Source organism: Anser brachyrhynchus (genome assembly GCF_964034855.1).
Source record: "Anser brachyrhynchus genome assembly, chromosome: 6".
NCBI lineage: Eukaryota > Metazoa > Chordata > Aves > Anseriformes > Anatidae > Anser > Anser brachyrhynchus.
In genome coordinates, this window is record NC_137700.1 from 25,414,486 (window position 1) to 25,440,470 (window position 25,985).

At 42.3% G+C, this 25,985-nt stretch overlaps 1 protein-coding gene across 10 annotated transcripts in view; it reads right to left on the reverse strand.

Annotated features, from left to right (window-relative positions):
- Nucleotides 1-25,985, reverse strand: part of MARCHF8 (membrane associated ring-CH-type finger 8) — a 95,558-nt gene that overhangs the window by 5,663 nt on the left and 63,910 nt on the right. For 7 of the 10 annotated variants that reach the window (XM_080597139.1, XM_080597142.1, XM_080597143.1 and 4 more), the window contains 5 exons: nucleotides 19,911-19,961; nucleotides 9,016-9,095; nucleotides 7,868-8,713; nucleotides 5,751-5,931; nucleotides 1,686-1,833 (listed from right to left, as the gene is read on the reverse strand). In XM_080597139.1, coding sequence (XP_080453265.1) covers nucleotides 1,686-1,833; nucleotides 5,751-5,931; nucleotides 7,868-8,713; nucleotides 9,016-9,095; nucleotides 19,911-19,961 — 1,306 coding nt within the window. The remainder of the gene's footprint in view (nucleotides 1-1,685; nucleotides 1,834-5,750; nucleotides 5,932-7,867; nucleotides 8,714-9,015; nucleotides 9,096-19,910; nucleotides 19,962-25,985) is intronic. The other 3 variants (XM_080597144.1, XM_080597148.1, XM_080597140.1) reach the window with 2 other exon arrangements.

Sequence of the window (25,985 nt, forward strand, 5' to 3'; positions counted from 1 at the left end):
GTACTGAATCGCACACTTCCAGGTTTCTCACAGAATCAGCAGCAGCATAGCAAAATCACAGCCAAGTCTTCAACGTTTTTAACTGACATACAGGCCACTGTTCTTTTGGAAATGCATGGTAGTGTGGGAAGAAAGAAAATATTTTAGTCCCCAAACCCAAAGGGCACTGCAACATGACTACTGATGAAATCCCACCAGGGATTAATATCTGAACCTCTGATTCACAGGTGAGCTATCCGATGCTATCTGTGGGCAGCAATAGCCTACGCCTGCCACTGTGCAGACATGAATTCATAAATGTATGCACACTCTCCACAGGCACCCCAGCTCCTCTGAGCACTCCCTGAGCACTCAGATTTAGAATCCAAATCAAGGGAGCAAAGAAAGCACTGTAACAAGTACTAAATACTCCACTATTCTTCCTAGTCATGTTCATCTAATATTTTTTTGTTTGTTTGTTTGTTTGTTTTTACTAAAATAACCTGGAGACTATAAATCTTTGACAGCGTATGCTTTTCATTATTATATGGAAACCTTACATTGAAAGAACAACAATTTTCACCATACACAGAAAAGAGCGTTGGATAGAACAAAAACTACAAGCTTTCATTCAAAGCAGCTTCCTGACTGAAGCTATGAACAATCAAACTACAGCTAAAATGAAAAGTTACTGCAAAACAGTTCTGTTTGAAGTGTGATTCTGCTCGGAAGAGAATAACAGCTCTGTGGATTTGGAGGTTTATTGATGCTCAGCTACATCCACAGGTGATGCTCTTCAACCACAAGCTAAACATTCTCCAGCTGCTTATCAAGTTGGCATCCAATGCTCTGCAAGCCAGTACAGCTTACTTTGAAACGGCCACAATGGCTCCCAGCCTTGTTACACACCCTGTCCCTCCTATCCCCGCCTTCAGGGGGAGCTCAGCTGCCTGAGAAACCATTCTACAACAGATGGAAATCATGGCCCAGCACACCAAGGTAAATAAGATGTCAATTTGGTAAGTTTACATTCTGAAGAAAACCTATTCAAGAAGTTAAGATATCCTTGCAGTGGCGTGGCAACCTCTAGATGAATTGCAGTGTGTCTCATCTCAGTTGCATGAATTGGAGTCCTAAGAATCAACCTGAATTTCTTCTGCTTCATGTACAACCACTAATTACAATTTCTCCAGCTGAACATGTCTCTCACAGGACACCTGTGCTAACCCATCTCACAGATGGCTGAACAGAAAGAATAATCCTGTTAGTTTGGCTCAAAGATTTGGATTTAGGTTCCTCTTTCTTCTTCTCTTTTTTGAACTGTTCTCATTTTGCTCAGCTAAAGGTAGCCATAGCAGCAAACAAATGCTTACATCCCTATCTGCTCAGTAAGTGTTGCAGTTGAAAACTAAATTAGCTAAGCCAATGCAATTTTGTGTCTGCCACAGTGGATTGGTTCCCATATCTGTGCATTTCATAAGTGCAAAATAAATTGCTATGAAATAGACTTAAAAGCACCCACAGACAAATTTACACCAATTTAACTAAATCATTTAAAAACTGCTTTTAACCCAAGCCAACCCCAGGCTAAAGCTGCCTGGTCTAAGTAAAAGCAGTACCTGCACACTCATGTTTTGCACCCTCTCTGCATTCAGGATCAATAATTATTCCAAGGGAATAAGTGGGAAGATAATCAGGTAACATACCAGTAGTCTGTCCCTGTTTAATCTCTTCAGCAGTCCTGTCTATGAGGACATACAGAGACCACACAACGCAGGTGATGGCAATGATATGGAATGTTACAGAGCACATGATCTTCCTCCTCTCGCTGGCTGTCATCTGTAACTTCTCCCACTGTCAAGAAATCCAGAAGCAGAGCAAAAGATTAAGTGTTTATCACAGTTAACAGAGAGTATAAAAACCAAACACTGATAAGAACAAAAACCAGACAGCAGACCAGTTTTAGAAGTCACACAACGACTGCCCTGACCACAACATGCGTGTGATGGCTGGCAGCTTGCTCTGCTGTGACAGGAACAATCGGTTCAGTCCGGGAACATCAGGGCTCAGCTCTCACCCCGAGCCTCAGCACAAAGTCGTCGCACCCTGCCCACCCACACAGGCTCCGGCACAGAGGGATCCACAAGTAAGGCTGCTTCTTAGTGCGTTCATAACTGAGCAGCAGGCACCCACACTCAGAAATGAACATCTTGAAGGACAAAAGGGCTGCCTTGCTCAGGCAGGCATTCAATAACACACTGCAGTAAGAGTAGTACATGATCCAATCGTCCAGTACGTGTAAGATATCTCACTTTGTGCTGTTAAGAGTCCCCCGGTGCACAGTCAAGGCTGTTTAGCTCTCAGCTCGAGGCTGTTTAGTTCTCACCTCCTACCTCTGGAGGCTTCATTCAATCTTCACGTATATTTAACGCTACTTACAGTAGCAACACCCATATTTTATTTTCAGTGTTTCAAGTGCACTTAAACACGTGCCCTAAGAATATACATCAGAACTGGGATAACAGCTTTAGAAAGTGAGATTATGCATTAAGTTAAACCCCCAGACCTGCATCTTTCAGCAATGTCTTTACAGCCGCAATAGAAACCATAAAGTCAGGTCACTGACATTTAGGAAGGATAGAAAGAATGTAGACAATTATTATAGATGCTTCTAACATAACATACACGGAAATTTTCAAAAACACCTTTTATTTATTTATTAACCAATGGCACCTGGAAGTTTTTTGTTTGTTTTTGTTTTTAAATGCATTTTCTCTATATGATGAAAGCTTTTGCAGGTTTATTACGCATCCTTCAGTGTATTTGCTTGGAACAAAGTGTTAAGGTGTTTTGTTTTTTTTCCCCTCACACTTCCATAAAATATATACCAGGGCACTTAAGCTTCTCATACATACCCATGTGTTATACAGAGCTGCATTTGATGTCTCCTGAGATAACTCATAGAAAAAGTTGACTTTGAAAAGGAGGGAAAGTGTGGAAGATAATGAGGATGACCTTACTGGTATGACTGAAATCACCCATCATGTTGAATTATTGTTACCACTGCTTCAAATACAAGAATGGTTGAACCACAAAACAGAGACTTTGTGATCCTCTGTCTTACCAATAAATAATGTCTTTGGCCAGTTCAAGCCATATTTCTAGATCACTGGGCATCCAAGTCTCATCGTGGCACAAGAACTGAAGACTTCTAGCAATGACATTAAAGATTTGGGTCATGCTAGGAAATTATATTCTTTCAACTTCCTTAGAAAAAGACTGGAGAAAACATTCCCTTTGGATGCTATGTTTTAAATAAGAACTGGATTTTGTATCTAAACAAAGATGTTTAGTTTCTACAGACTCTTACAGAGTCACAAGGTCTTGCGTTTTGACTAGCTAATGCTCCTCTTTTCAGTTCTGCAGCTAGAGCTCCTCTGCTGGACTATATCTCCTGTGAACTGCTGCCATGAGAGCCACCAAACCAACCCACATCACTCCATCTCTTCCATCGATGCAAGTCCACATCAGAGAAGCTGTTCTGCAAATTATGTATTCTGCCCCATCCCCAACTGGAAACTAGAATCTGGAGGCCCCTGGTGCACTGTTCTGATGACAGAGCAAATGGCATTTCACAATTACAACACTCAACATTTCTGACTTTTTTTTTTTTTTTTTAAGTGTTGCTGGAACAAACAAAAAAAATCCACAGAAAAATCAAGTCTAGTTGTCTTCTTTTTTTTTTCATTTAAATTTAAAAATAAAGCTTCCCTCTCTCTCCCCTCACCTTCACTCGTACCATGACGTGGTTTGTTCCTCATTCTCTTCCCTTTGTAACTTACTGTTTGAACACGTCACAGGCCAATATACAGTGATGCAATACAGCCTTAAGATGGTGAGGATGTTAGACTCCATTTCTACCCTACAAATAAGCACAAGCCCTATTATTTGTCCCATCCTGTTCATAAACACCAGTTCCAGACTGTTTTCTCCCCACTGATAGAATACCATTGAGGGTGAGTTGAAGATACAGAAGCAGCTTGTCTTCTGGCTGCAGCTGAACCTCTAAAGGACTCTTCAGACATGTTTGAAAGGTAAATTCCTTCTTATCCTTCTACTTATCCTTCTGGCATCTGGTCTCTCTTCCATGGATGACCTGTTCAGATATAACTAATGATGCCAGATGACTCATTTCTGAAGGTGCCCAACAGCTTTTTCTCACAAATATGCAGAAAATGCTTCCCCTGCCCACTCCAGGCAGAGTGAGCATAGAAGAATGAGCAGCTAATTGGCACCTATAGCACCTCTTTTCACTTGGGCTTCTCTAGAATAATTTCTTTTGTGTCCTATGAATGGGCTGCGCAAATAGTCATCTGTTGAAATAACAGAACCTATGGCAGCCAGTACTGGCAGCTCAGAGCTACAATGCTCTGTGCTAAGGGGCTACCAAGGAAAAAGCTACAGTTCTTCAAAGGCAACGATTTGCTGCAGTCATAAGCAGAGGTCGTCCTATCAACAGGAGATGCTATGCTATATATATTGCAAACTGCACATCTCCTTTTAAAAAACAACAAAAAATGAAGTGTTTGAATTATGCTCCATTTTCCGTTAGGAGTTAGTTGTGGAAACTGGACAAGTTCTCACAGTAGCTTTCAGATAGCTGCAGTCTAGACTGCAGACCCTACATGATTTAAGATCATCATATTTGATTGTGACGTTTCTCATTTATTTGAGCTCCAGACTAAGGTTATTTCTATTAACCTCTTTCACTTTGGTAGATGTGGCAAGATTTGTCTGTGCTAAGAATACCAGTGACTTCCACCTCAAAATCCCAACGGTAAGGATTAACTGAATTTGAAAGCTTGGCGGATGTGGGAGAACAAAAAGAATTCAAGCACAAAACTGGTCTTACAATACAAGTAGTGTTTAAGCACCTATACTTTAAATCACCAGATTTATTAAAGGTATTCCTATTTTATAAAACAAAAACAGAGGTTCTAGCAACCTGAAGTACTAAAACTTAGTCACGCACAAGGAAAAGATAAAACATTTATCAGTGAACCTTCTTCTACTTATACTAAAATAGGTTTTCTTGATAAAAAATGCTACAAATTTCAACTGAATTATATTCAGAACTTATGATTTAAAACAAGTTTAAACTGAGATCTTCATATTTTCAAAAGAATTTAAAAGCCATGTAGACCTCAGTACAGCAAACTGAAGCAGGTAACAGTAATACAAAGCTCAGTCTTAAAAAAAAAAAAAAGGCCACCAAAACCCAATACGGATAACTGCAAAGCAAATGCCTTTGTGCATTAGCTCAGAAATGCAAATATGAAGTGAAAAAACAGGTTGCTGCATGCACATATGCATGAGCAAGCATGTATGTATGTACACTTATACAGAGAGAGCTGCAGGGCTATAATAAATCTCAACTATTTTTTTCCTGTTAGATGTGGGGCAATGCAACGAGAGAAAGGACTGGAACTCGTCTTCAGGTTGGGCATTTGAACAGGATTCCCACCTTGAACTCTCAAAGCAGAATTATTATGACAAAGGTTAAAGCAGAAAAATGCTGCCTCTCAGAGCTGGATTCCATCGACGTTGAATTTGCGAGGCTGAGTGTTAAGCAATTTAAATTCTTCTGCAACTATACAAAACTGACCGGACTTACTAAGGAGCCATAGAAATATGATAAATACGTTGGTTCTGTGAGACTGTGGGCAAGGACAGCCTTCTTTCAGCGTGGATGCATGTGTAACAGAGCCTACCTTTCGCAAAGGCTTCAGTTTTGTCTCCATGATGAACTCGTACTTGCACAGTTCACAGCATCGCGTATCTGAGCTCTTGATCCATTGCTGCAGGCAGGCTTGGTGCACAAAATGAAGACTTCCCGTGCAGTGACAGGGGGTAATCAAAGGGCTCTCGTCATCTCCTTCACAGTGACATATCCTGAATCAGAAGCAAAGCTGCTCATTAGAAGAGGAACCAGAAAGGATGTGAAAGAGGCATGTAATATCTATGATCACACACGGCTGTCCGTTGAGGATCCGAAGACATACATATCAAAGGAATGTCTTTCATAAAGGAGCTAAAACTAGAGAACTCCCTTGCTGCACAAGCACACACATACACGCAAAATAATTGAGTGCAGACACTGCTAACTAATAGATGAGGCGGACACACAGAGCCTAACAGAAATTTGGTATCCTAAAGAAAAAAAAAAGTGTACAAAACGACAACCTTTCATCTACTAGAACAATAGCACTTAACTGAAAATAGCATTTAAACAAATCAGACAGCACTGCCCAAGACAAAATATGCAGAGGTACAGCTACTCACGGATTACGATCTAACACAGAGGATAAAACAAAATTCCCAAACGGATTATGAAACAGCCCACCCCAGTAACATGAAGAGTTAATTTAGCCTGGATTTTGCACAAGGGAAATGATTATTTCTGGTGCCAATTGCTAAGAAACAGAACCATGCTGCAAAGCTATAGCATCGATTTTCCTCAAATACACCTACTCTAAAAGGACTAATGGCTTTGCTCTTCAATTCCTGCCTTGCAAGAGCTGCTAAGGAACAGCTCTGCAAAATTCCCAGTTTCCCTTACTGCCTAACTGTGCAGACAGAAGGGGCACCTGATACAGTGCTACTGCCAGGTGATGGCATTTGATTTCCAGCTTTAATTTATACACAGCACTTGGGCTGCATCAACCACCACTAACTCTTTCTAGCCATGTGGAAGAGGTCATGAATTAAAAGGGGGATGGTAAGAAGCTCAGGGAATGAAAATAAGTTACTACGCATATGCGAAGTATATCCTGGCATGCTGCCATCCCTGTCTATTACTGAAATCTCTTACTGATGTGTAGCATCTTGCCTCTCACGACCTTGCTGATAGCTAGCAAGTGGGACTGAAGGAGTGGGTGGATTACAAGAGCATCTTGTTGATGACAAGCCAGTAAGTAACTAGATATTGCTGGTAACGGGGTGTAGTGGGGGGGGGGAACCAAAAACTGGCAAGTAGTAACACAGCCAGCTCCAGAAAGTGGTGTCAGGGAGGAGAAAGATTAGGACAGTAAAATACTAGGTAGAAGGACCTGACAGTTACTCCTGTACTTGGTGTCTCCTGCTCCTCAGACACATCTTGGAACTGAGATGGGGCAGACCTGCAGACAATTCACCATGAAGACAGTCCAGAGCAGCACGCTCCTACCACCTGCGTATATGATTAATCCTTTGTAGCTGGAACAAGGACACCCCATCCTTTTTGGACCCCATACTACAGACATCACTTGGGCTCATCACTAACACCCAGTGCTTAGGTCTCCCCTTCAACTAAGGCAACCAGAAAGCTCTTCACGAATAAAACAACATGGTGGGATACAAACTGGGACGTAAAGGTTAAAAAACAATCCTAAGATATATGGACCAGATCTCAGAACCAATGTTCAAGCAGCCTCTTTTCCTTCTTATTCCCCACCCTCTGACACAAACCAGCAGTGGCTGTCAGGAAAACACATTGCTCATTAAAAGCCAACGATCTTCAGCTTGGCTTTTAGTATGTGTAGCTGATTCTCTCATGATATTCCCAGTTTGGGCACTGATGAGAGAAAAATACAGCCTCAAAACCCTGAACCTGAAACAAATTGAAGACAATTTATTTGACTCCCAAGGAAATTCTTTTGTTTAGTAGACTTGTTAAGTGCATCAGAGGGGTTAAGGGAAGCAGAGAGAAGGTTGCATGCTTCAAAATGCACAAATTAAAGCAAGGTGACAGGGTGAAGGAAGAGACAAACAACACAAAGGCAGGGAAAGCAGAATGGTCACCACCGCACATGGGAGGGCTCGAAGGTAGGCGGTTCTCCAATAAACCAACCTGCAGGTATCCCCCGATGTAGACACAGGGGAGAGAGGGGGGAATTTTTCTGAGAGAGGGGAAGGGCAGTCAAGGTCACTGTCCTTCTCAACCGAACAGAGCGGCGCCCGCTGCTCTTTTGTTTTCAATTTCACTGAGGTGCTGTCCTCAAAGACGTCATCATCTCCCATATCATCAGAGCAGAAGTCCGTGCTTTCCACCAGCATGCTGGAGGATTTCTCAGCTTGAAAGTGACTGGAATAGCTCTCCAGTTCATGGAACTTATGCAGGCTGCTGGTGCTGGAGTTGTGGGAGAAGGAAAAAAGGTAACGCAACAGTTTTTTGCTTCTTGAGGTGTCATGGTCCACTTTGTCCTCCAGCAAGGGGATGTGTACAGCGCTGCGGTTCTCCGCTCCTCCCGATGCACTCGAATAGTTGGAAAGTGAAGGGATGTAGGAGTGCTTATAATTGCTAAAAGAAAGAGGCCTGAGATTCAGCGATTTCCTCTCTTTAAGATGAAATTTGTTAATCCTCAAATACTGCTCTTGAGTCGGGGTCAATTTGCCTTCTGAGCATGTTCGCTCCACATAGTCAAAGCACTCGCTGGTGCTCTGTGCCTTCTGGTCCACGTCATTGAGGGACTTGGAGAATTTCAGAGTGCAGGTGGGCTTTACATTCTTAGCAGACCTGAGTGCCTGGCCCCGATCCTGCCCACGGGAGTTTCTCTTTGCTGCATGTAACGTGTCCTGACAGATTACTGTCACAGTGACCCCTTGTGTCAGAGAGCTCTGGCAGTGAGGATTTTTCAAGACAACAGCAGACTGCACTGGACTGTGATGACAACATTCAGAAAACACTGCACTGGAACTGCATGCAGAACAGTGGAATAAAAGCACAGAAAGTAAAACACAATTACATAAGAGAACATGTAATTAAAAGTGAAGAAATGAGAATTACAGCTAGTGTGGGAATGTCATACACAGCGGGCCAAACAGTCAGTGGGATTCAATGAAGCAGTGTTAGAAAGCAGCTGAGTCAAACAAATGGGACGCTTCAGATCAGAACCCCGTGTTGCTTACTTCCCCATACACATGCTTTTTCAGTTTTGTTTTTTCTCAACTTGAATCTTGCACGAGCCTCGCTGTAGCCATGCAAATATCACACTTTACCTGCAGATGTCCTGATTGGATGGTGTAACAGAAGTCCGAGAGAAGCCATGAGGAGCAGAGATAGAGGTTGGACTTCCAGCCTGCAGTGAAATAAATCAAAGGGAAAAAAAAGTCAGAAACTGGAAGAGTTTGGTAGGCACAGCAGTCGCCTTCAGGGTTGAACACAGCATATAGAGCCAGATATCACTCTACATCACACTCAAGGGCGAGCTGCAAGAAAGTGAGGCTTCATTGTCAAGTGCTAAGAAGGGAGGTCACACAGCCTCATCCTTGGGAGAAAAGAAATCAGAACAGAAACATTTCTCCCCAAGGTCAAATTCAGCCATCTCTGGAGCAGAACCTGCCAGCTGTCAGACATTGCACAGAACAATAGCTCAGGAAATGAGCAATGCTACAGTAATTAGCATAATTAGACGGAGGTGTGTACATAGACTAGTCGTAATTGAGCTACCACATAATAGCTAATCCTTCCACTCACAACGAATACAAGAGATTAGTGACTTGTTATTTTTTTTTCTCCCCACAAGACGTCACCATCAGTAATTCAACAACCCAGGCACTATTTGGGGACGTATTTTCAGTACTAGCATATGTACACGAGCACCATCTGCCAAAACAGACCATTCCCTGAAGTACTCTTTGTACTTCACGAGGCCTTTCATCCTGCTCCTACTCTGACAGGGTCTTCCACCTACTTGCAGAAAAGGTGTGTCAGCAGCCACGCTCAAGGGACCAGACAAGATCACAGTGTGAAATAGAATAAGCAAAGAATTCAGAGTAAGAAGCATCCTGTTTCAGAGTTGGAACTTGATGGCCTATTATTACCGGCCTTTTTTTGCTGCTATATGCTGTGGGTCACTAGCTGAAAATTCAGGACGCTTCCCAAAGGTTTTGGTGAGAACAAGACCAGTGTTGATAACTCCCTTAATGGGCAGAGAATCTCTGAAGCAGTTTTTCCCATGTTCCACAGCTGCTGGATATGCTGTGCAGCTTACCCACTGCTGCAAAACTGTGCTGTCATATCCCAGTTCAAACAACGGTTTATAGCTCTCTTGATCTGCCCAAGCAAAGCCTGAAAACTACAACAGAGGAATGCATTCAGCACAACAAAACTGTTTAGACCACACCACTGCATTGCATCTGTTCTCGGTACACAAGCATACACTATCACCTCTCTCGGGTCTCTTCAATTCTGTGTTTAACTCATTAAAAGACCCCATGGTGTATTTATACAGGACCACTGCGGGCTTTTACAATATACTTGTCGAACAATATTTTCTTCTTTCTTTCTGTGAGAAGGTGGGTATGCTGGGAGACTTATGCTACTTTATAAATACAAACACAACCCTCATCTTCCATGTTACATGACTCATTTGTCAAAGTTTTGTTTCTCTAGCCCACAGCAGCGAAGAGAGCAATGTGCCTAGCATCGCATCAGGATGTCTCAGGTGCACAAGGCCTGAAAAAACGGGTATCCATTTACAGCTGGGTCTGCAAGAATCAGGAGCAAGGCTCAAACACACATCTCTTGATCTGTAGCGAGGCACCTCAACTTGTTTCCCATCCTACCCAGATAGGTATGTATAGAGAAAAATAATTAAAAAGGGGATAACCTTGTTCTAGAAGGCAAACTGAACAATGTCATGACTGTGACAAAACAAATTAAACATGTAAAGATCAGTCTGGACTTTAATCTGGAAACTATGGTTCTTATATTTTACACCACTTGCACATGCTAATGATATAGGATGTTGATCATACAGGGAAGTGAATTCAGCTATTATGTGGAATTTTTCTAGTTAGTGTCTAACCTATTCTACAAATAGTCAACTCCTATCTCTTAAAAAGAGTGCAGTAATTACTTTTTTTTTAATGAAAGACGAGTAGCAAAAGAGCCGACACTCTATAATCTGGTGCGATAATTATGCAAATGAAAATTAATATGACTTAAGTAATGAATTATTTAAAAAGACATATTTAGCAATCTTCTAAAAACAAAATATTGAACCAGTAAAACAGCACATTGCATTCTGCCATGGAAACAGAGTCATATATTGCTGGAACTGCAGTGACAAATCAATTAATAAATCTGTCTTTTTTTGTTATGAATATATCATGGAAGGTAACCTGCTTATAAAGAATCCACTCTCTTTACTCCTTCATTTTAGAAATGAAGCATTAAAAAAAAAAACACAAACACAAGAGATGTGTATACAATGTGACAGTCTAATGGCAGATGACTAGATTGAGTGATCCAAAATTTCACTTCTGAACCCATATTATCGGTTTCTTGATCCAAACGCCTGGCACCAAGATAGAGTGTCAAAGTCACACTGCTTGGGAAATCAAAAGGCTGGGACAAGCAAGAAATTATGAAATTTTGTTTGCATTTCAAGATCATTATTCTGTGTCTAGATGCCAAGCACTGCTCACAATAGCTTGCAAACAAACAAAAGCTAAAACCACAAATCCACACCAAAACAGCAACAAACATACCAAAAAACCACCCATACACAAACACGTGTGAAGCAACTTTCCTTTTCCTCTTATCTTCCTGCTTCTCTTATACAGGAGGTCTTTTACTCCATCTTCAGACAAAAATGCAAATGCAACCAAAAAACAAACGTAAGATAACACTCATGGAAAGGCACCACAAATTGGAACAAAATACTGGAGGAAGTTATACCCACCCTCAGCTGAAGCTGATGTAAGCTGTGGCTACCGCTAACAGCCACGGTTCAGTGCACCTCCAGTCTCTCATACCTCCCACCCTCCTTTCCTCCCATACTTTTTGCTTGTGAAACTATTTACACAGCTGCACTGCAGATCAGATTAGGATACTGAGGTAAGGCCAAACTAACCACTTACTTTGCTGAGCTTGTTTAACGTCAGTGACTTCCCCAGCTTCATTTGCCAGAGGAACATTAGTTGGTTACAGCAATGAGTCTCTAACGGTGAGAAGAACACAGAAATTTACAAGCTGCTGCCCAAGAAGTAAGAAAGCCACAGCAAAGAATAAAGGAAGAAATACCAGCAGCCCTGGATCAGAACAGGCCAAAGAAGAGGTGATGTTATGGGAGAATGCAGCAGAGAGGTGGATCCAGCTAGCTTGTAGTTCTGACAGCTCTCCCATGCAAGGCTTAGCTCTAAAGAGGTTGAGAAAATAAGCAATCAAAGCCTTTACCATCATCCTTTATGCATCAGAAGCATCCTCCCAAGTGGTAGCACCTTTGGGTAAACTAGCTACTTATGATGTGGACAGCAGTAATGGGTTTTAAAGCACTCCTTATGATAGGGGGTTTCTGCCATGCTCATTATCTGACAGGTATCCTAAGCCTTAATTCTACCCGTCTAACCCCAGAATCACTTGCTGAATCACTGTGGACTTTCATGCCCTTCACTCTGGGTGAATATCACCTCCAACAACAAGCCCTAGGAGCTATGTGCTAGAGAGTTATCCAGTACAGCCAGACTGGTGGCCTAAAATAGCTCAGAAATAAAGGTCAATAGATAGTTAATTGTGTATATTGACATTCCCATCTAATGCAATTCAGTGAGGTCACAGTGTGGTCCTCTGCACTGGTATTTGGATAACCACAATAATTCTGAAGGCAGCAATCCCCGGAAGACAACAGCTCTCTATACTGTTGCCATCAAGAAGATATATATACACATCTTACATATCTTATATAAATATTTATATCGTACATGTATAAGATACATAACATATGTGCATATATATATATATATAAATAAATGCATATGCATATGTGTGTGTGCAGCCACAGCTGGTTGTTCTCATTCTCACCCTATTCCACAACCTGTGATCTCTTGGTGAAATAACTTGGCCTTTTCTTATTACCTACTTGTGACCCCATGCAGCACACGAAAAACAAGAAACGCACCCCACCCTGCCTCAGAAAAATTGTCATCTTTGAAGTGAGCCACAGTGAACACGTCAAGGGCTTGGGTACATTCCCAAACAACCTGTTTACCTGAGATGCCACTTCTGGGTATAGTTGCTGTCATCTCACTCTGAGCTGCGCTTTTGTACTAGTAGTTATACCTCATTTTAAAGAGCAGGGCCTGACACATTTTAACAATGTAATTACATTATTTATTGATGGTAGAAAGTTAAAAAACAACTTCAGTCCAGTATATTTTTCTCCACTGAGGGGAAGTCTGAAGGAAGCAAAGAAGGGGTTTCCCCCATACCTGCAAACCTTATCATTTCTTGGTGCCACATGAATAGGAATAACATTGTGCCCCTAGTATTTGTGCTACAAAATCATCTAGAAGGCTTAGCTAACGACCTGGCAATTAACATACTAAGCACTACACACATTTTAAAATGGATCATACCTCTCCTGCAGTGTACGGATGATGTTAAGGCAGACAAAGAGTTAGAGAAAAGCAGCACAATCTTAAATCTTTTGCTCACGAGGAACTGCAGCACAAGAAGCTTCAGAAAAATATAAATGTAACAATAGAGCAAGCAGCCCAACACTCCGCAACCCAAATCTCAACCTGGCGTTTTGATTATAGGTTTGCCTTTATTTTACACTGCGAATAACCCTTTTCTAAACTACTCTCTTCTGCCGAGTTAATAAAAAAAAAAAAAGGAATAAAAAGCTTAAAAACGTAGCTTGCACCTGCTGTCAAAAAGGCTGGTGCTACAAGATGTGTCAAGTGCCACCAGACCATTGCAGCTGTTTCTGTCTGCCTCTTCCCTGTAAAAAAAACAGGAGCACAGCAATAGTTATCTCCACTGATACAACTCCAATGACCACCAGGTCCTCTGGGGGCTTAAGGAGACACAGATAATCAGGGTAGGTGCTGGCTAAGGGGAGACATGACCACTGCATTGGAGTTGTCAGTGCCCCAGGTACAACAGAGACCTAGCCCCACCATATTACTCCCCACCACACACAGCCTCTGCACTGTGATGCTTTTTCAGCCCGGACATCACAGTGCTGCAGTGAGCCACCAGGACTGTTGTCTGAATCAGATTCATCTCCGCTGGCATTAACACATCGCAGTGATCAATGTGGTAGAAACACACAAGAAAGACAGAATCAGAGGGATGGTCATCATGCGCTGTATTTTAGAAGAACTCATTACTGAAGAGCTGTTTTATCTCTCTTGCACAGATCCCATTTAAACATGTATTAAAAATGCAAGGCTGCTGCTAGACATGGACATGACAGACATTTATCTCGCATTGTACATCTCCAGAGGCAGTGAAAGCCCCAGGCTCTGCTGCCTCCTTAACTTTGACCACGGAAACCAGAAACAACCACCCCGTATCTGTTCCCTGGCAGGATCTAGGTACTGTCAGTACACAGTGATGGGGACCTTGTGAAAAGAGGCCCCAAGCACCACTGCAACACACTCCATAGCTAACCTGGCTATTCTTCAGGTACTTGAATGACATCTATGAAAGGACGCAGGGCCAAGACTGTTGTTCTTCAAGAAGGGGATGCCAGTTTGTACATTACGCAACTGTACCACATGCCAAGAAAGACTGCAGCTACCTATGATCTAGGCTCTGCAATACAGCCATTGCTCAAACACCCAGCTCTCACCTCCGCATTAACCTGTCAGCTACCTTTCCCTTTTTTTTTTTCCTCCCTGTGTTAACAGGGAAACAGCAGGAGCAACTAGTCTAACTGTTCCTCCACCACACCCTCCCAATCCTCCATGTTTGTGGGCCACTTCTGTACCATTCTCTGCTTGTTCCTTTGCCCCAGCCCCATCTCAACCAAAGCGGCAAAATTTAGCTTTGCCTGAGAAGTCCTGAGCCTGGGCTGAGGGCAGGCAGGAAGGTCTCAGTTAAACCCAAGGGATGCATCCATTGTTACATCAGAGTCACTGCAGAAATAATTGCTTTGCTGGAGCCATTCGCCTTCACAGGGATGCAATACATTTGTGTTTGTACATTTTCAGCAAGCGCTGCATTCCCTGCACTCACTGGCCGAGGGCTCCTGCAGAAGTGCACTGCAGCTGTAGTCTCCGACGTGTATTTGTGGAACAGATGTGGCAGCTTTGCTGCACGTGTGATAAAGGAGGCCTCCAGCTGAACCAGCACACCCATGCAGCAGTGCAACGGGGCAGAGACAACTAGTTGTGCAACCAACCTGGCACTTGAGGTGGCCAGAACAGGCCACCTACATGCAGGCTGGGCATTGTGGAGGGTGGGCAGCCCTAGATGGCGTGTTGTTTTTGAAAGCTTTTTCTAAATACCAGCATGTCAGGATCAAACATCAGTAACTTCTGGTCTACACAAGCTAAAATTACATCTAGAAACTAGGAGTAAAGGTGCAGTCAGCTTCTCCTCACATTTCCCCAAGACCTCTAAAGGTGAATTCTGGCAGGAACTTTTCCTAGAGATATCAGAGCTGTAGGAAACACAAAGCAGGCTATTTATCCTTTCAAAATCTCCCCAGGCATAATTCACCCTGCCTATAGCACAGGATTAAAGTTGACTGAAAACAGTAACAACTACACAGATTCTGCAGAGAGAAAAAAAAAATAGCCCATCAACTATAAAATCTTCCTCAAAATACCTTGAATAGACTGGGGAAAGAAATCTCCTGCAGGTTTCTCCTTCACAGGGTTCCCTCCACACCTATATGAAGTAAGAACCCGGAGCCTGGACAGGCATCACAGCAGAGGGAGACTGTTACATCCCTACCAACACTACTGCACTGTGCCCCAGCACAAGCTTACTTCTCTTCTGAGTGGGGAAAAGAGCATACATACCTTTACCTTCACATCAGGCATTTTTTCCTCTCTTATCCTATCCCTAGTAGCTCAGAAGAATCAGGATTTCTTTTGTTTAAGCAACTTCTTTTTTCCCTATTCCTCCTTCCCCCCAAATTGACATACCTGAACAAAACACCTCTGGAGCAGCAGACCTTTCAGCTAGCCCTGGTCATCTGATAAGACTACAGGACAGCTAAGCCCAGTTACTGAAAAACCTGGACTGCTTTTCTACGGGCAAACGCCCACTGAATCCATCTAAGCTGCAGGCAACAGTGGACGTGTGTATTCATATGCTTTCCTAAATCTGTTCCAAGCTGATGAACAGCCTAAATGGATTTTAAATTTCATAGCAAGCTTAGGCTACCACTTTGCATCTGCACTGGCTGCCATTCAGCCCAAGAATAATTTAATACTTTACAGCATGCTTCTGCTCAAAAGATAAAGCTGTGCAGGCCTTCAGAAAAGACAATTTACATTTTTAAGGAGTGTACTTTTGATTCCTTTGCTGTGATCCCAGTATTAGTATTTTCAAAGTTTACCTCTCAGAGGACTATGAAAATAAGACTAGAAAGTGCTTCCCCACTACACTAAAATCAGCCCTCCACAGCAATCAGGTGACAGGAACTATATCACGTCATCAGTTTCGGGGTCTATCAGACACTTTAAAGGTAAACAATATCACTAATATCAGGATAACTGTTTACAGACCAGCTTTGTTATTGACCCCAGTTGTGCTCGTTAGCACAATTTCTTTATTTAAGAGCAGAGGATGTGAATTACCAATGCTGTGCAAATCCTTTTTTTAGCTACTCTATGACTAACTGTGTTTTAGGGTCAATTTTATCTATATTTAGAGGATGAAGCTTCTATTACGCTTAATTATTTCTGCGTGGCTTGTATGATGAAGGTACTTACTAATGAATGGTGGCTTCTCCACAAAAACGCTGGCTTAGGGTACGCAGCTGAGATTTGAACCTGGCCTGTGTAGTTGTGTGCCAACCAGCAATGTTTCAATCAGTCACTGCTCCTGAACAGGGCAAGTTTGGAATTGTGCCTTGCCTGAGTCCCATGACTGAATCAATTCAACCTCCCTCCAACACTTCTTTTTTTTTTTTAAATTTCAAAACAAACATAGAAGAGATTCCACAAATTCAAACATTTCTTGTGGAGCAGATTTAAAAAGAATGTTTGAAATATACACACCAGAAAAGCAAAGAAGGGCCTGGAGGAATGCCACATCCCCCAGCGTGCAACAGACTGCCTAAAACCTAATAGCACCATATGAAGATCCTCCTACATCTTATCCCCTACTTCTTTTTCTGCTGCTTCTGGCCTCCATCCCCAGCCAAACGTTCAGGTTCTTCTTTTCACTTGGCCTGGACACATGTACCAGCGTCTCTTCAGCCTCTCTTAGCATCCTTGGAGTCCTTGGAGGACTGCCCTTTGCCCCTTCCTCCCAAGGGAGGGCTCCACCTGGCCCCAACGCTAGAGGTCTATGTTTGGGGCGGTCCTGCTACCTTCACCAGCTGATCTTATTTTCAGTGGCACCATCTGTCTGCCTCCCTCCTTGATCACTTTTAGCCCAAGGGCACTGACTCCTTTACTTGGTCGCACTGAGTAACACAGCATCCTCTCTTGGCTAGAGGCTGAGTTCTGACTCAATCCTTTCCACTCAGGTTGTACTGTGCAACTGAGAACAGTGGAAAGACACACAGTAATAATCACAGCAGGTTCATAATGACATAGCAGCACCAGAAAGGGCTTTGAATCAAGTGCCAGCACCAAGCATTTGTAGCAGCTCTGCTATACTGTATGCTAGATTTGGATGGAAGAAATAACAGCTGAAACAGTCATTTGCAGAAAGTGTGATCATTATTTCTGTACACACACAAATACACACACACACACACACACCAACATATCTGGTAAAGCAGCATATAATTGATGAAACTCAACTTTAGTTAAATAGCTCTTCTTAAAATAGTGCAGTGTCAGCAAGCTCAGAGGATTCTAGAAAGGGCTATATAGGCAGCCAAGCATTGCCTGACGTTTTCCTCTACATGTATTCAACCTGCATCACTAGCTAGGTTGTTACGCTATTCTAAACAAAAATAAAAGGCGCTTTCATATTAAACCTCGGAACTAATGAAAAATGTTTCATGCACTCAAGATTCCCCATAGCATCCTGCTACTATAATCCTTCCTGGTTTGCCCCACAAATTGCTTGTGACAGCCATCCCAGTGGTGGACTGCAAAATAAATTACTGCAGCTTAGCACTGAATTGTCTGGATGCACAAGGCAGCATTCAGATGAAAGAGGCAAAATCAGGTGACTGATTTCAGCAGCGGGACTTTCAACTCTTGCCCTTGCTAGGAGCTACCTCCAGAGTGAAGTGGTTGTGGATCAGACACAGACAACAGAGGGTCAGTAAGAATGTTTGTGCCTCTGGGAGGCTCATGTTTGGAAACAAAAATTCTCACAAGTTGAACTGGCAAAGCTGACTTTAGATCCCCTTGAGAACTTTAGCTTTTGCAACATGCAGCAATCATTTTGAACGTTTTAGTGTTCCAAGAAGAATGCAAACATTAGTGTCTCATTCGCCAAAGAGAGCTTTGCCAGAGTGCCAGGTCCTTCCCATCGCACTACCACACCATCAGCTCTTGATGAATTAAGAACGAACTGTGCAGCCAGCTTTGCGTATGCTGCTTCTGCAGGGACTGGCCTCCTCTGTGAGAACAACTTAATGGGAATGAAACTGCTGCTGCCAAAAGGCCTGTTGTGCTGAATTTCACACACACCAAGAAAAGTATAGTGATACTTGATAAAAACTGCCATTTCTGATGAAAAATGCCTGGAAAAAAAAAAAGAACAGTAAGGATCCCTAAAAAGAGAACAGCAAGGGCAAGGAGGAATAGCAACAGTGCTGTTTCAGAAAAGTACAAATCAAAAGTTATACTCACCTGATATTTACTTCAAAATCCTGTGAATACACCTTTTCTGAAGCTGAATGCAAAACAAAGTCCTACATCACTCCACAATAACAACACCTTTGGCTTGGTCACTGTTATGCACTTGGCCAGTTGCCCTGCTTGTTATTTAAGACATCCAGTAATCCTGCCTTTCTATTCCAAAGTGAAAGTTGTCTGTGCCCATATAAACCGTAAATTAAGTACAGCCACTGTTTCCTTTGCTGCAGATAGGCAAGAATAGCTTCGTGTATCCCAAAGTACCCAAAATGGCATGAAGTGACTTGAGTCTGTCATTAGAAGTCACTACTACCAGCAACAACAATGGTGAAACAGAGGGGTTAAGGTTTATGCACCCTGTGAAAAATACTGGTCAGCCAGGACAATGTTGTTTGCACGAAGGCTTTAAACAACTGTATTCATGCAAGCAAAAAGGTAAACTGAAAGCAAATTAGATTTCAGCTAATTAAAAATCCTCTTATTCATAAAGCAGAAGTGGGAATAGGGTGTGTTATTGCCATAGGTTGTCTTGGGCAGAAGATTTTTTTTTTCCTGATGAAAACACAAAACAACTGTGCTTTTGAGGTCTCCATTTGTTATATTGAAGTTTGACTACAAGGGGTAGTGCATTATGTTTCCCTCACAAGACCAAGGTTGTAATAGCAAACAATTTAAAATACTTACATAGCCATGACCTGATAGCAATGCACATCATGACACTAGCAATATAATTCAATGTTGAAGTGACAATAAAATAATTCTTAAGAATGTATCCAATACATATTATGGGGTATATGGCTATATGCATCTTACACTGGACAGCTTATGGAAAAAAAGAGAACATACTCAAGTGATGGTTTTGGAGCATTTTTTCCCCAAGATAAAGTCTCAGGCATGTGTCATCTATCTTGCTCCTGCTGAGCTAAGCAGGCTGACTGTGTGAAAGAGAAAACCTACTGTAGCTTCCATTTCATTTGACCTGTAAAGACAATCTGCACAACACCAGACAATTCTAATGTTTCAAGAGAGTGACTGTCAACTACAGATAGTCACGAGCAGCATTTTCTACTGGTCACACTCTAAAATATACCACCCCAATTTTGAAATGAAAGAAAACCCAGTATCCCCAAATTTATCAAAGACAGCTATATCGAGGAACATACCTTAGAGATGTTACTGGAGCGGCTCACAGAATGGCCCAAAGCTTTCTCATTCTGAAAGAGGAAGAAGATCATTACAGGAACAAATTACAGTTATGAGGATATTTAAAACTAGTATTAGAAACCAAGTATCATGGAGAAAGTCTTACAGCTGTGACTTTTAAGGATGTTGCTTCTATTGACATCAGCCTGATTTGCTGCATTTACTAAGCTGTTTTGTTTGCTTAACAAGCTATTATGCTGCTGAAAATCAAATAGACAAGACAAATACAAACTGAGAATCACTAGAACAATGACCTCTTCTATCTGTACTGCAGAGCCCCTTCCCCAGATGCCACCTGATTTGGAAAGGATATTTTTCAGCCCTGCCTCATCGAGATCTAAAGGCAAACATCCAACCACTAAAACTGAAAGCTCTTGCTTAAAGAAAACATTCCAGTGATGTAAACAGAAGTATCCCAGTGGTGCCCGGAAACAATTCTGAATAACCACATGCATGTCATTTCAGAAGACGAAGCAGAATTACTGAGGAACTTCTTATCTACCACAGAACTCAGAATTAAACTGGAAACGTTATACAAGATGGAAATCAAAAGCCGCAATTCTTAAAACTGAAGTCGGTGACGAATGTATCTGTTACTTTTCAGCATGCAAGCCCTCACGGATATGAATGACAAACATCTCCTACCAAAATAAACTGCAGGTTTCACCAAGATATTTCATCCTTTACGGCTTCCTGCTTTCTGAACATCAATTTACTATCAGTGTAAATGGATGTGATTGTTCCACAGGTACGAACCTAGAAACTGATCTGCAAAGGCTTGTTGCTCGATTTTCTGAATAAAATCCAACAACAAAAACATTCTCCTAAATATATTACAAACAGAGCCAGTCATAACATTTCATTACTGATCTGTATCAATGCTTTTCTAATTCTGGGAAGCTGGGAGGCAAAGCTGTTTGAGACTTAAACCTCCCAAAACAGGGCATATTTACTACTTTCTCCTATGGGCTCTGTGCTGGCTAAGAGCTTCTAGAAGTGCACCCTTCCATCTGGTATTTCAGGAACCTAACAGAGGCGCTTTGACAGCACCGTCTTCCAGTTCGCTCTGGCACCAACTGATCAGACAGAGACTGAGAACAGAAGTCCTGCATACATAACAAATGGGGGCATTAAAAAAAAAAAAAAAAGCAGCCAACCACACTTGCTTCTAGGTCAGCTCAGATATAATGCACTTGGTTTCAGATCTTATGCCTGTAATTTGTCACAATTCAAGTGACCTTCAGTGACTAAAGCCTGCACCAAGCCCGCCTGGGTGGCTGGGCACCCAGATGCTACCCCCACACTTTGGGATCTTTGCACTCCCAGACATTTCTCCTAACAGCGTACTCCCTGAGCAGCTTGAGAGCTCTGCGCTGAGAAACAAGAAAGCAAAGCAAAAATATCAGCATATGCTTACAACAGCAGGATGCTCCATCTTACAACACTGGTTGCCTCTCCACACGGTCATGGGCACTGCCTTGGTTGACAGATATAAATTGCACTTCCTCCTTTAAAAATTTGAGGAAGCAGACAAGGTGTTCTGAAATCCTCTATCTGTAGGAGTTTGAGTACCTAAATGGCAGCAAAATAGTCTTTCAGAAGAACAGAGGAGAAGTGACAAATTTTGACTGATAGCCAAATCAAAAATCAGCAAGGACCAATGTAAGGTCTGGAGTAGCTGTGGCCTAAATTACCGTCGACCTGAATGCCAGATCTGCATCCTGCAAGGCTGAACTTGATTTGAGAGACGACTATGAGCTTATATTATGTGGATATCAGTATCCCTGGAACAGAAACAAACAGCTAAAGACCCCCAAAGAATACAGACATGATGCTTCTGTGATGACTAACGCTGGACTGGGCTCCTGCCAGAAGAAGCATGGCTAGGAACTGACTCCAACTGTAAGGGAAGGACCCAGCTAATTTCATCAAAGACATTGTAACTATAGCAACAGAAAAAAAGTTCATTGAAGCTACAGAATGCAGGAGAAAGAAAGGGGGCAGGGACATCTTCTCAAGCTATGACGACGAGAGAGCAACGCAAGTTGGCAAGCAGGGAGATTTGTCACTGCCTGCGTGTGAGGTGCGGAGGGAAGCAGGCCGTGCTTGGCCTTGCAGGGATGTGTGGGAGGTAAACAAAGCTCAGCTATGTGGGACAAGACGAAATGGTAATGAAGAGTGAGACCTGCGGCCAAGAAGTCTCTGCCTGAAGCAACGCGCAGAGCCCTACGCAGATGACAGTCTCAAATCCAGCCCTAGACATCAAAGACTTGCAGGTGAAATTCCTGGAGACAAAATCAAACAGAGCCGAGCTCTTCGCATTAACTCAACACTCCCCAAATACTGCTGTCTAGCTGAAGATAATGCCTGCAAGGGAGCGTGGCTGAGCTTACACAAACACCTGTGTTGAAAAGGATGTGCTAAAACTCAGTAACTCTGAAGAGGCTGGAGGACAAGAGCTGTATTTGCACAACACAGTGAGTGATGCAGAGCAAACATACTCTTAGCCGTGCCACAGAAACTAGTCTTTCTGCTCTGCTCCCAGGACTGTGATTTTATCTGATGGATGCCAGCAGTGTGAGAGAGAGATGCTCCCATCATCTTTATTGATCTAATGTTGGAAATGTACCTATCAGAGGTTCCAGTCAGTACATGACTGTGAACAGCTGGTATTGTTATTGCATGCGTAATCATTTCTAAACAAAAAGTGGGCTTATAAAATATTCCTCTATAGAGAGAGTACACATGCACATATTTAAGTATCTGTGATATTTCTAAAGGACTCAGCTACATAAATGCTTTTTTATGGTTCTGTTCCTTTACCACATAAAATTGGTATGTCCATAAAGTCAACAGGAAATTCACTGAATCTTAGCCCAGACTGGCCAAATTCTGTCCTCTTAAGGGCTGCTTGTACTGACAAACAGGAGGAGCACCAACTCAGGCATATGCTCAAGGAGTGACAACTGACACGACAGCCACTACCAGATCCAACACGGATTTGCAAATACCCACACACATTTTTTTCAGTTAGGTTGGCCTATCAATGACCAAGCAACTCCCTCACCTGGTTAAAATTGCTTCAGCCTTCGGTCACCAATTAACCCTGCTTTCTTCCACCTTCTAATCAGAGACATTTTTTTGAAACAGCTGCTCCAACTCTCCCAGTTTACATGCACACAGACTTTAAAATGTGGTGAGCTGGAAACAGATAAATAACTGAGTTTCATTGTGTAACAGCAATTTCCAGTTTACTATGACCACTCAAATAGCATCTCCACTGAATGCACGGTGTTTTTTTTCCAACTTCTGCAAAGAACCAAAAAGATTATTTTTTAATAAAAAAACAGCAACAGAAACATCTCTAAATAATATATTTCACGAGGTCTAGCTATACCATTTAATTCTCTTTTATAAATAAAATAATAAAAATCTATCCTTAAGGAAAAAAAAAATACTGTGGAAGACATTACATACAGACAGCACTTGATGGTGTTTTTCAGGCTGCAATACATTAAGGATACAGTATACGCTTTCCAGTCATTAAGCTAGAAAAGAGCTGAAAAGCCATGGAAGGAGCTTTTGGAATAGATGGATTTTAATGGCAGGCACAATACAAACAAACAAAAGCTCACTTTTCACACTATAACCATCACAAGTACATTCATCCTGGGATCTTTCAGATTATTACATTACTCCTCTCACTATCCAACAAATAAAGGTGCTCAGAGACTATTTCTAGTATGTTCTCATTGCACAGTAAGACACATTCTAGTCCAGTAATTACAGCTCCAAACAGGCTCTCCTTCCCTCTTGCAGAAACACTAGTCTTTGCACTTGAATAGAAAGGTCAGGACGAATGTAACATCTGCCACCATGGACCACACAATTATCACCACTTAAAGCAAGTGTGGTTCTCCTTTAGCAGATCAGTCTTTCTGCATGGGATAATGGCAAACCTGCCTTTCAAAATTCATCCTACTCAAATAGAATTACCTGGCAGGCACTTAAAAAAAATCATCATCCAGATAGTGCAGCAAGGACTTAACTTCTTACAAGTCACTCACTGCCCACTGCTGCGCTGAGGTCCCCATCACAGCCAGGCTTTAGGGAAACAAAGAAGAAGGCAGGATGGGAGGACAAGACTTAAAAACAGGAAAACTGCTACCAGCTCCTACTGTGGCACATGATTTTCTAAATTCTGGATAGAGTTGCTTGCCATTGCTTGAATTGCCCTCCCAACTTCCCTTTCTTTCTCTCCTCCTTGAATCTACTCCCTACTGTGGCGGCAGAGCTGTCTCCTTCCTCCCGCAGCTGCTTCAGCTCACATCTGTCCCTCTGTAGGACTCTTCACCTTGCCGTCTCCACCTGGATGGCTCCTTTTCCCTTCTGCCACCACTCCTCAGTTACTCGCGCATAAATGGCTCGCCTCTCTTCAGAGATCTCAAAGCCGCCACTCCCCTCCTATCCACCTGTCTCCCATACTTGTCACTTTAAGTTATTTTACCCTTGCTTCCCAACTATAATGCACCCATTTTCCAATAAGAGCAACAGCTATGTAACTCACACAGCTACGTGAACCTCAAAGCACTCGTTCCTATTGCGTGAGCCAGGAGGGTTGTCCACTCCTTCACAGCAGTTCAAGCAGCCAGAGGTGCTCTCGTGCACTCACAACACCCACGTGTTACACCACCCTTTCTCCAAACTCAGCTGTAGACTCAATGCAGCCTTAGCAAGTGGGTACCCTGAAGAAAAATGCTTTGGATGTCCCTTGCCAGGATAGAAGGAGAAAATAGTGAAATGGTTTGGATTTTGTGTTCCAAAACTACTCAGGACTGAGCTGCTGAATGACCCTTCCACAGTCAAGCTGCAAGTCAGCCAGGAGTGAAACTCAGTTCTTCTATCAAGCCCCGTGACAAGAGCATGAATGCTCAGCTGTCCTGTAAGCACGCAGCTATACACACCCAGGTATTGTTTCAGGTTTCATAACTGTGACCGGATTTCTAAGCAACCTCTTCCAGTGTTTATGCAATCTTGCACTGCAATCCTATACCTGGGATATAGGAAGTACAAAGAACATGTGCTTTTAGTTCACGCAGGGGGGTGTTATTGTTGTCGACTGTATCAGCACATGCACTTAATTGTCCGAAGTGCCTATGATGAGAGGAAAGAAATGGGAGATGGCTTTATGAATTACTTTCTTCGTTTGTCAGAGCTGATGGATTGTTAAATGACAAAAGATCTGTCAGCACTAGATCTTGTGACTGACAGAATCTAACATTTAATTATTTCTGCAGGAAATGGTATTTTGCATCATATCAAATGAACGTGGCTTTTATTTCTTTGGCAGTCACCAGGCCAACATGGAAAAGCAATAAACTTAATAACAGTTTATATAAAGCCAGTGCTTGACAAACTTCTTAGGCCTTGCTCCTTTCAATTTTTTTTATCTATAAAATACAATCAGATATCATCAAGGTTCATCAATGATTTTGCATGCAGCTATTAAAATAATGGCATCTGAGCCTTGCATCTCTGCTCCTGTGTAGTATTTACCTCTGGACATTACCTCTGCTGAGCTGAGGCTGTCTGGCCTGGAAGCACAAATTTTCATTTCTGCACGAGACCATCAGCCTGGTACGTTTCACTAACATCGCATCCATTTGCGCATTCATATGCCATGTGCCCCATTTGTAACAAAAAGTAAACTGCAAAGTGTTTGGCATCCAAGATGTTTATGGATGTTCTTATCTTGCTGTTGCCAGACAACCTGTCTAAAATGGATGCATGTCTATGGGATACAATGCATAAAAATGAATCCTTCCCTCAGGGAACAAGTTATATAAACTACAAAAGACCTGACCCAAAAATATATACCTTTCGTGGTAATGGAAACAATACGCATTAAACTTACCTGCGTGAAAATGCCATTTCAAACAATTTCATGTATTTAACAGCAGAAAGAGGGATACAAACACAAGAAGCCAGCAATTATGAACAGATTAAAAGGGATAACATACTGTCTTTTGTAGAGT